Source organism: Polypterus senegalus, chromosome 17 (assembly GCF_016835505.1).
Source record: "Polypterus senegalus isolate Bchr_013 chromosome 17, ASM1683550v1, whole genome shotgun sequence".
NCBI lineage: Eukaryota > Metazoa > Chordata > Cladistia > Polypteriformes > Polypteridae > Polypterus > Polypterus senegalus.
The window spans coordinates 89,572,012-89,584,085 of record NC_053170.1 but is presented as its reverse complement, the minus strand read 5'-3'; the positions used below and the strand labels follow the sequence as shown (position 1 = coordinate 89,584,085).

Genomic DNA, 12,074 nt, shown 5'->3' with positions numbered 1-12,074 from the left:
GTAAATCTTAATATAATGAATAACAAATCAAAGCAAACACTGCAGTAGTTGATCAGATATAAATGAACAAAACTATTGGCCCATTTTAGGATTTTAATTCAGAGTCATTGAAAAGTTTTATAAAACTGAAGGAAGCTAATTTGTCACATTTCAATAAACTAACCACATACTTAATGTAGAATAAAAGGTGACAAGCCATCTACGCACATCCGTTTGTAAAGCTCAGTGGTTTTAGCCCAGAAAGAATGGACCTGAAATATGTGAGAAAGCAATGTTATTTATAATGTGAAGCAAGTCCATTTATGCATGAGGAAAAATATTTCAAGTGCTAACAATGTCTTTCTTTTTCTTAATTCTTGAATTTCCAGGCAAAGTGAAAAACACAGGTTTGGGATCTAAGACAACAGTAGCAGGAAGCATTTCTAGAAGTAGCAGTGTTTTGCTTAGCTGGCCAGATGTTGTTCTTTCTAAAAAGAAAACACCACACAAGGTGGGCTTAGGACTTCCAAATTTATTCCAACTTAATGGAAATCCACGGAAACTGTCCAAGGGTAAAGAGATTGGCTCATTTCCTTTGCATATGCTTACTCAGCCTTCCTCAGCTCCAGCTAAGACAATGTTTAGCAATTCATTCGAAGTTGACAGCTTCAGCAGCATTGCTAATGGATACTCTAGTTTTGGCAGTCAGGCTGGGACACCTTTAAGTTCCCGTAACAACACACAATCCCGGGGTAAGAGTGGACAGAAAAATAAAAAATCTGGTGGAGGAGCAGAGTTCCTTGTCAAGCTGGACCATGAAGGTGTGACCTCACCAAAGACCAAGAATGGTAAAGCACTTCTCCTTCTGGAGTCTGCAGGCACAAGTGGCAGAGTACAGAAGGGTTTTACAGCCAAAGCAGATATGGATGCTTCACCTGTAGCATATACTCATCCAGTACTTTTAGTGAAGGACAATAAAAAGAGTGGTGATGGAAGGGCGGACCTCTTTTTAAAAGGAACAGGTACATTGCGCAAGCCTCCCCCACCTACTCCTACACTTGGGCTTAGTGAATACAGTGAGTTTGGAATGAACTGTGATAGTGATTGTCAGAGCTCCTACTCAGACATGTATGAAGAAGATGAAGACAATAATGATGTGAGAGCAGGGGACTTGAGGAATGCTGGCCGCTTCCTATCACGACTGTCTGTATCATCCACTTCTTCTGTTTCATCTAGTTCCTCTAGTTCTGGTTCACTCTCAAGTTCTAGTCTCTGCTCATCAGAAAATGATTCTTCATATAGTTCAGAGGATGAAGAAGAATCAACTCTCCTCCTTCAGTCTTGCCTCTCAACTCACCCTACTGTTCCAACTGCTCTTCTGTCACATCCAGAGCCTTCCTCTGGAGCAAATGCAACCACACAAAGGTCATTTGTAGCAAAGGCCATGGCAGTCACTGGCACCAAAAACACATCCAAGCAACTCAGAAAGAAAGACAGCCTTGGTACTGCCCCAAAGACAGTAAAGGAGGTAACAAAAAAAAGGCTGCCCTCTGTAGACAACAGGCCCAAAATCTCTGCCTTCTTGCCAGCGCGTCAGCTGTGGAGGTGGTCTGGAAACCCTACCCAGGTACGCAATTTCAAATATGAGCAAAATAGTAGTCCTGCAGTTGTTAAATGTTTGACTTTTTAGACTACAAATTGAACCTCAAAAGACACACTGGGTTAATTATGTTTCCTCACAATTTGGAAGAAACCAAGTATGGATGGATTAAAGATAAATGAGAAGGAATTAGTGTGGTATAACAGATCTTTCAGCCACTGTTAACTGAAGTCAGTGTTCAGAAAAAAAAGTTGAATTATTAATTTCAATTTTAAATTTACAAGTCTGATCCTTACCAGTCATGTTTGTTTCTTGTTTTAAATTACATGAGCTGCAAGGATCAACCTTAAATTAAATTAATTGTACCCTTTGGATCAAGCATGCTTCATCTGCTTACAAACCAAAGAGGTGATACCAAGTACCACCAGACATAAGCAATGCTTTTCTTGTTGAATGAAAAATGCAGAATCAACGCAACACCATACAACATCTTGTCTTCTCCCAATGATATAGAAGTTTACACAGTGAAAGACTTCTTTCTATGCAGCTTTTTCTTATCATAGCTCAGTTTTACATTTAAAAGATCGACTGATTGATAGATATAAAAGGCACTATATACAATATATAGAACACTATAGCAGATATAAATAAAATCGGTGTCATATGACAGCTGGAGTTTGACACCTACCATAACTTTAATCTTTAATATAATTATTCTAAAATTTTGTATCAAAATACTTCTACAACTGTTGCTTGTTTTTTTCAAACATAGCTTCCAAAGAATGGCGTCTTCTAGCTTTAGTTGATTTATTTTTTTTAATCTGAAATCTGTCTGTCCTGCTGCATATTGACGGCACATGAATTTGAAAGCTGTCTCTCCTCTCCTTCTGCTGCTGCTTCAGAAAAAACAAACCATTTTGTTACGAAAGGTATCACATATAGTATGTACACTCAAGTACAAGAGACAATATATTAAATTCCTGCTTAAGTTCTTATTCTTGGCATTAACACACAAGCAAATTAAAATGAATCCAAAACTAAATCAAAGGCAAGGAGATGAAGCAGAACCGGACATGTTGCCAGTTCATCACAGAGACCCCCCTCACATTAACCTAACTAATGTGTCTTTAGTGATGTGGGAGAAAACAACCGGGCACAGGATTAAAATCAAGATACTCATATGAGAAGCTGCAGTACAAACCACTACAATGCTGCTCAACAAACTTTAAAGTTAATTGAGAGATATGAACCAACTGTTTAAGATTGCTTGAAATGTAAAATAATATTTCCATTAGCTCTCTAGGAAAATAGATTAAAATATATATTTAAAATAGAGACTGCTGAACATGTTTACTTAAGCATGACATATTCAGTTTTATGACTTTTATTTTCAAAGTCATACAAAAAATATCTGTACAGAGCTAAAAAAAAAAAATCTGCGGTGGTGCATTTTTGTAAACATTTCAAATCTCTAAAAATGCCAAAAACTGGAAATATTTGCTGTTTTAAGTAGTCATGCTAATATTATTCTAGCCAGACATTTTTCTCTTTCTGTGAATTTGTTTCCAAAAGAAGAAAAGAGAACATGTTAAAAAAGTACAATACAGAAATGATGTTCCACTCTGACTTCCAATAACTAACATGATGTTTTTCTTCTTTCCTCTGCAGAGAAGAGGCATGAAAGGGAAGGCCCGCAAGCTTTTCTACAAAGCCATTGTACGGGGTAAAGAGACTGTGTGCGTTGGTGATTGTGCCGTCTTCCTGTCTGCTGGTCGGCCACATCTACCCTATATTGGTCGCATTGAAAGCTTCTGGGAAACATGGGCAAGCAACATGGTCGTCAAGGTCAAGTGGTTCTATCATCCTGAGGAGACAAAACTGGGTAAAAGACATAGAGATGGCAAGGTGAGAAATCCTCATTATCAGAATGTAACATGATTTTTTGACTCTTAGATCTTGTGGGTTGCTAAAATTAGGCCAACGGACTAAATTTTTCTTTATTCTTTCTACCTAGCATGCTTTGTACCAGTCATGCCATGAAGATGAGAATGATGTGCAGACCATATCTCACAAGTGCCAGGTGTTAAGTAGAGACGAGTATGAATGCCTGAGCAGAAACAGAAGGCATCAGAACAACCAGGACATATATTATCTTGCTGGTACATATGATCCCACAACTGGGCAGCTAGTTACAGCTGAAGGAGTGTCTATTCTATGAGCCAGCAGAGGTTCTTCCAAATTTACAAAGTGGTTGCTACAGGTTGCTTCTGGGATTTAAAGAGGATATCCAGTATGTGTTGCAAGGAAGCCAATGAGCTGCAAAAAAGCAAATGATTCTTCATTTCAAGCCAACCAAACCATTCTGTCAAGGAAAGAGCAAAATGTTCTGAGGAGGAAACACATTATGGGATATGATGTATACCTGTATTTCACCTCCTACCATCATGCTGCTTTTCTGCACTTTTTTTTGTCTTTCAGGGACAACTTTCAAGGCTACTAGTATCTGCAATCCACATTGTCCTGTTGCAAAACAACCAGGCCATAGGCGATTCAGTGACTAGACTGATGGCAATTAGCCATGCTATATTTCTACTATTTTGCTTTCTAGCCGAGGCAACCAATCTGCACTTTAATAGTGGCTACTCAAGACTGGATTTCTAGAATTAAACTAGTACACTAATCCATACCCCATGGGTAGACCTGGGTACCTGGGCTGAAGCACTGTGGCCACAGTAGACAGCTCTTAATTATAAATGCACCATACAAGTGGTTAGGTGAAAAAGAAGTGTTCTTGGAGAAAAACAAAAAGCTTTTGTGGATCAACAAAAACCTATGCGTACAAGACATCTTTTATATGAATCAATTCACTTTCTTAAAAATGAATCATAAAAAGACTTTTCCCCCAAGCAGGGAACAATGAGCAACCAAAACTCAGGCATTGAGTTTCCAGTTCATCATCTCCCCCTTCTTCATACCAGTTGGGATTTACAATGCTTCATTCCATGCAATTTCTCTTTTTTATCCTTTTTAGAATCAGACATGCAGCACTTGAACTCTGCACTTGATGTGCTCCTTGAACAGGTTAAAAAAAAAAAGTATACAAACACTACAGCATTTTCATGGTTTAGTAAAGCAAGAAATCGCCTCCATAATTTTTTGTTTTTTTATAGTGTCAAAAATATCTTCACTCTTCACAAAATCGATGTGAAATCAAGTTGCAAGTTAGCAAGTGGCCAGAGAACACAAGTCCCCAAGCTGAAAATTCAACTAACTCACCAGGAAAACTGGAAGCTGAAATATAATTTAAAAAATGGCAGCCAAAATAATGAGTGTCATTTTCTTTCAAAATGTACTCTTCAAAAAAAGTGTTTTACAAGCAACAGGTAGGGTTGTAAACATGACATGTACAGCTGGCTAATTCTGAGACAACGCTCAGCAGCCTTTATAGGAACTCAGCTGCATAATGATGGGTGATTTAAAAATAAAAAAGGGGGGTGAAAGGAAGTAAAAAAAAAAAAAAAATGCAGGGATCATTTTTATAAAACAAAATGTGGGAAACACAGTTGGCAAAAGGTGTATGGTATTTTTATTTCAGTTACAAACATGCTCAGCAGCCGCATCACTAACAGCACATTATCTGAACTCACAGTTTTAAGTTCATAACCAACAATTCATGTCAGTAAATTTTGGAATTTAAATGAGTAAGATGCATGTTCACAAGGCAAAAAAAAAAAAAAACAAACTTGGGAGTTTCAGGTAGTGTTGTGTTTACTTTTGATGCTTTCTTTTTTGCTTTCTTGTGAACAAAGCAGAAGTTCACCAAACAAATATAAATTCAGAAATATTTATTGACCTCACTTTATTCTTTCCAGGGATTTATTTATACATTTATTATCCTTTTTAACTTAAAAGGAACAATTCTCCAGCAAAGCCATATGTTTCAGTACCTCTGCTTGCTTTCTGAAGCAGGCATAATTTGTATGTTGGTGAGCCTACTTGGGCTGAATGGTCAGTGTTTTTTTTTTTTTTTTTTTTTTTTTTGCTGCTGTGTGTGTTTAGAAAAGAGCAGACACACAGATACACACACACTGGGGAGAAAAACAAGCAAGCACTGTATCTCCCAAGTTGTGAAATGATGTAAATAAGAAATTTTAAATGATGGCTACAGACGACTTTGCTCAGAGGCGACTAACTCATACCAATGCCTTGTGGGGGTGAGTGAGAAAGCCTCATGTTGAAAAGTTGGGCTACATTTATTTATTTTCTTCTAATTTTAATGAATCCGATGTATTTTCTGGGGACACATCCAGCCTTCTGCTATGGAATAAGTGCAGGGAATTAAAATTGTGTATGTATTTGGTGAATGGGTATAGTGGGATTTTGCTGAAAGCAGGGTGTGTTCAGTTGAGGCGTATCTCACATTAAGTGTGTTTCTACTATAAAAACAAAAAAAATGAAAATTAACAAATGGGTCAAATTGTTTTATTTATTTATTTTTTTAATATATAAATGGGGGTGGACTATAGAGAGGTTGCTTGTTCTTTGCTGTAAATACAGGAAAACGTGCCGCATCGCAAACCAAAGTACCTTGAAAAGGTGATTTTTCTTTTTGTTTTTCTAGAAAATGTATTAGAAAAAAAAAAAAATAAGGAATCCAATCATAATTCTTGTACCGGGACCCTGCAATGCAATTACCTGACTAGAACTTTTTTGACTCATTAATGGAGTGTGAACATGCTGTGCACATGCACTCTTCACACTTAAGGCACCTTTATTATAAATGTTTCTTGTGATGGACAATCAGATTATCTTCTGTTTTAATTCAAAGTTTTTTCTGTCGCTTGGTTTGCCAAAAGCAATTTTTTGCCATTTGTTGTTGTTTATGTTTAAGGTATATACTGTATCTGGGATTATCTGCACTGTGTATTAACTTCATCAGCACTTTTTCACTCGTGCTTAATATTCTCAAATTATTTTAATTGGCTGTACTAAAGAATGGGCATATAGCAAACACGGGAGTTAGGTGCCTAGTGCGGCCAGTGTTAGAGTTAAGGTGAGTGGTGGATAGCTGATCTATTTGACCTCAATCACACATCTAGCATTAATTCCTTATAAAAGCAGTTGGACAGCAACAGCCGTTTTTGTGTAGCCAACTGGATCTGACGTACAGTACTGTCCTGGAACAAGTAATCTGATAAACCAAAGAAATTGAGCACCTCTGCTTTGAAAATGGTATGTACAAACAGAGATTCTTGGCGAATTTGGAATATTTTGCTATTGTCAGTTTTTGATCAGTCGCTCAGAGATGTGATGTGGAAAGTAGTCCCCTTCTAACTAGTCATATGTGCTCCGAGATCGTATTTTAGATAAGTCTTGTCCAGTTTGCTTAAAGATAGTATTTATTTAACTAAACTCCTTTGTATACAGATAAATGCAGATGCTTACATGGGTCTTAATCTAGTCATCATGTCCAGTGCTTCTCATGTGTTCACTAAAAGAACTGTCACAACTATTGATGTTTACCAGATTTCATTCTGCTTTAGCATCAAACATTAGTCCCCTTTAACCAAATTTTATTTTATACTAGCCAAAAATTACAGTAAGTGCTCAGTATGTCGCTATTACGCAGCCTAAACTGTTTTAAATTATCCAACAGTATGAAAGTGTAATAGTATACTGTATACAGTACAAGGGTGTACCAATAAAATGTCAGCATACTTTACTTACCTACTTAGTCATCGTACTTGGCTACTGCCATGTATACTGTGTGGCTAAAAGTCTGTGGACACTAGCGATCATGCCTATATGAGCTTGTTGGACATTCCTTTCCAAAACAATGGGTATTACTATTCCACTGCTCCACTGTGCAATGTTGGTGTGTTTTACACCACTCCAGCCAATGCCTGGCATTGCACATAGTGATCTTGAGCTTGGGTGCACCGGATTGGTCATGGAAACATCATTTTATGAAGCTCCCAATGCACAGTTCTTGTGAAGATATTGATCTAGAGGCAGGTTGTAACTGAGTAATACAACAGAACAGTGTTTTTCTTTTTTCCACTCTGCGCTTTAGCACTTGGTAGCCACACTCTGTGAGTTTGTGCGGTCTACCACATTGTGGCTGAGCTGTTGTTGCTCCTTTACGGTTCCACTTCACAATAATAGCACTTACAGTTGACTGGGGCAGGTCTAGCACAGCAGAAAACAAAAAGAACTTGTGGGAAAGATGGCATCCTAGAACAGTACCATGTTTAAGGTCACTGATCTCTTCAGTATGGCCAGTTCTACTGCCAGTGTCTGTCAGTGGAGACTGCCTGGCAATGTGCTAGATTTAATGCACCTTTTGACAGTGGGGACGGCAGAAATACATTAACTTAATAAATTGGAGGGGTGTCGACAAACTTTTGGCCATTTAAGTATACTTTTGGATATATAGCATAAGAGAATGTATGTGTAGTTGCATAATGTCAGAGAAAAAAAAATCCTATTCTAATATATATGTAAATAACAAAGGTTTAACATTATCTTCACATTTAATTGAAACTTTCCTATGATGAAGTACAACAAATTAGCTTTCTTGTACCATAGTATTTAGCAATAGGCTGCCAAGAAAATTGTTCAAAATGTGGTAGATTTTGTTTTAATTAGTGGGAAACCATTTACTGAAATGTCCATATTTAAGAAATGTTAGGTTTGTAAGCATCTATATTTATTGGTGAAAAATATGCTAATACATAGTACTTACAGTATAATAGTGTACCATTTAAAGGTTTACATGAGTGTCATCAAGTCTTGAAAATAGAGTTAAGTGAATGCTAGACGGATGGTGCTTGAGCCTAAATAAAAAAAAATGCACAAAGGGAAATGTTCTAGGTTGTGCCACAGCTCCACCACTTACATTAGCTGGTTTTGTGTTCACTTGGCCACAGTGGGTATTGATATTTGCAGACCCAGATGTGACTTACTAGACTCTTGATCACAGAATAAACAACACATGCAAATACAAAGAACACAAGTGAATCAACTACTATAAATCAGTGTACAAGTATACAGATACATAGGTAAAAATATGAAAATAAGATTTTTGCCTAACTATTCATGACCATATCTAACTTTTAAGCATGTGCCTACTGGAAAACTCACATGAATATGGATAATGATACCAAGATACACCGTTTAGAAATCACTACATACTGTATAACATGGTGCTTTAATTGTGAGACAAAAACACACACACACAAAAAAAAAAATACATGTCAGTTGAAATTCCATTGCCTTTGCTTCCCCATGCACAAAACACTTATTCATGGCTGGTTCTTTACTTTCTTCTTTTAGGAAGAAAGACAGAAAATGCCTTAGAGCTTGGGAAGTCAGAGAAAGTCTTCTAGGCCCAGTGGCGGCATAGTTGTGAAATGGGCATCTCTGACCAAGGCATAGGTGCAATACTACTAAAGGTTCTATTGCATTATGGGTCCATAAGGGCAGAAAGACTGCTTTTTTTTTTTCCTTTTTTGAGGAAATGACTGATGCAACATGGGAATGGGCAAGGTGGATGCAGGACCATCCATCCTTTAGCTCAAATTATTTAAATCCACAGTTGTTTTAAATAATTAAAAAAAAGAGAAAGATGGGTAAGGTTTGAAACATGTACCTAAATAGCTATTTCTGAGTTACTAAGTAAATAAGATATTTTAACACTGAAAAGAGATTTTTAATTAAGAATTTTGTTTTTTAGTTGTTTGGGTTTTTTTGTTTTTTTTTTGCATTTGTGGGGGGCTAAATGGAAGTCTTTTCTAATTGTGTTTCAATGTTGTATAGACTTGTAAATGTGTAAAGTATGACTGTTTTCATTTTTCATTTTGGTGTAAACACTAAAAATACACACAACCAATGGGGGTTTATGAACAGCAACTATGTAAAAGCATTTTAGTATTAAGATTTTTATAGATGGCTTATGAATAAATATTAAAAAAAAAACTTTAGTCTAAGGAGTGGTGATTTCAAATCTGATGAGCAAGAAGATTCCTCATATATTTAAAATTGGAACCTCGATCAGGTAATGTTTTTATAATGAAAAGAAACAAATTTTTACTTGGGAAAAATCTGTACTAATAAAAGGCAAAGCCCTCACTGACTGACTGACTGACTCACTCACTCACTGACTCATCACTAATTCTCCAACTTCCCGTGTAGGTAGAAGGCTGAAATTTGGCAGACCCATTCCTTACAGCTTACTTACAAAAGGTGGGCAGGTTAATTTTGAAATTCTACGTGTAATGGTCACAACTGGAACCTATTTTCGTCCATATACTGGAATAGACTGCAGCTCGATGGCCGTGGGAGGCGGAATTGCGTCTCACATCATCACGCCTCCCACCTAATTGAGTGCCTGCCCATATAAGGTAAACATTTGCGGATCAAGGACTGTGCTTAGCATATTCATACGTAAAAATATCTGAATCACAAACTGATGTGAATTATATTTTGTCCATGAATACTTATTAAATAATTCCAAATAGTCTGTCCGCTTCCTTTCATAGCTTTTCCGATGGTTGTGCTGCTTCCACGCATGTATTTTCGTATTAAAGCATTTAACCAATCACATTTCAGCCATCATTTGTTGCCAGGCAGAGACGCCTTCAGAATCTGTTGTGCAGGTACTCTAACACAGAATAAATGTTGATTAACCTGTTGCTTCAATCAATCAGATTTTGAGTAGGGCCCTCTAGCAAACGTACAGCAACGTCACCGTATTCAGACCCATTGATTGTATAGAAGCCCATTGCGGCACTTCCTGTGTGATTTTGGGCTATACAAAAATAAACTGTATTGTATTGTATTGTATAGAAGCCGATATGAGGAACTCTACGAGGCCACTGAACGCACCGCAAACGCTCCGAGCGCAAGATACTGGCGCGCACTACGGCCAACTCCATGGCAGGATTCTGGACAATATTATTTGCCAGACACAGACCAAATTTCAAGATCACAAAAACCTGATGTTTGTCACGCTCCTCAAGCCCCAGAAGTTTCGGGAATATAAAAAAAATTTCATGCATGCAGCCTTCTCCAGTTTAACATAAGAGCCACGGAGCGGTTTTTGATCTGTCTCGGCTAAAAACAGAACTGACTGTAATGTATGCTATGGATGATTTTTCAGGAAAATCTCCCACTGATCTCCTTGACTTCCTTCATCAGAAAAATCTGAATGAGAGCATGGGGCAGCTGTTCACATTGGTATATTTGGCGGTGACCATTCCCGTGTACACTGCGTCTATCGAGCGGACATTGTCAGCCCTAAAGCAAATTAAAACTTATGCCAGAAACACGACAGGGCAGGTTCGACTTTCAGCATTAGCTTCGATGGCGATAGAAAGGGACTTTTTGATGGAACTGAAGCGCACGGATAATCTGTACGACAGAGTAATTGAACTGTTTTTGAGGAAAGAGAGGAGGATGGATTTTGTTTACAAATAATCCGAATTTTTGGTGAGTAAAATGTTGCGATTTTCCTAAATAATATTGCAAGTTTGAGTTATTATTGATGTTTTTTTATGTGTGTCGCGGCTGTGGCTGCAGTTGAAAGGAACTTGTTCACCCCTGGTTTGACTATTCAATAAAGGCATTTATATTATATATATATATATATATATATATATATATATATATATATATATATATATATATATATATATATATATATATGATATATATATATATATACATACACACACACATATATACATATACATACATACCTTGATTTACATACTGTCAAATAAACGAACCACACACTGTGGTGCACCACAAGAGGCTTTGCCTCTAGCGCTGACGTCCAAGGTTCGATTCCGAGAGGGGGTGCAGTGAGTGTGTACGCCTGATGAGCCCAGAATTATCTATCTATATATCTATATATAGATATATAGATAGATATATATGACAGCAACACTCATTACAGTGACAAAACAACTACATTGACAATATTGTTACGTTATTTTCAAAATGTTTCCTTTTCTTTTTCATAACTTCTTTAACACACTACTTCTTCGCTGCGAAGCGCGGGTATTTTGCTAGTATATCTATCTATCTATCTATATATATCTCCACACATATTATATATACACACACACATACATATATATCAGTGCTTCCCGATTCATTTTACCCTCGCACCCCCTGTGACGGACAATCTCGATTTCGCACCCCTTTGGTTTGAGAAGAAGTTAGAAAAAATTTGAGGTTAACGCAGAAAAACAGATCACCAATTGAAGCTTTGTGAACAATGGATACTTTATTCACCATCAATAATTGTTTTGTTAAAGCCATACTCTAATTTTTTCGCGACTAGCCATGATTAAATGAACGGTAAAAAAGTAAGAGCGAAGCGACAGTGACTTATTGAGGCAGGCAGGCGACAGCACAATAGCACGCAGGCTTGATGTAGTGCATGTCAAGTCGATCTAAAATGCGCGATCAGATTCGAAAAATTATATCT

General features: G+C 37.1%; 1 protein-coding gene across 2 annotated transcripts in view; it reads left to right on the top strand.

Moving 5' to 3' along the window:
• LOC120517687 (BAH and coiled-coil domain-containing protein 1-like) overlaps positions 1–6,451 on the top strand; it is an 89,912-nt gene extending 83,461 nt beyond the window's left edge. For both annotated transcript variants that reach the window (XM_039740132.1, XM_039740131.1), the window contains exons 25-27: positions 369–1,606; positions 3,248–3,484; positions 3,594–6,451. In XM_039740132.1, coding sequence (XP_039596066.1) covers positions 369–1,606; positions 3,248–3,484; positions 3,594–3,797 — 1,679 coding nt within the window. In that variant the 3' untranslated portion in view covers positions 3,798–6,451. The remainder of the gene's footprint in view (positions 1–368; positions 1,607–3,247; positions 3,485–3,593) is intronic.
• The last annotated feature ends 5,623 nt before the right edge of the window (positions 6,452–12,074 follow it).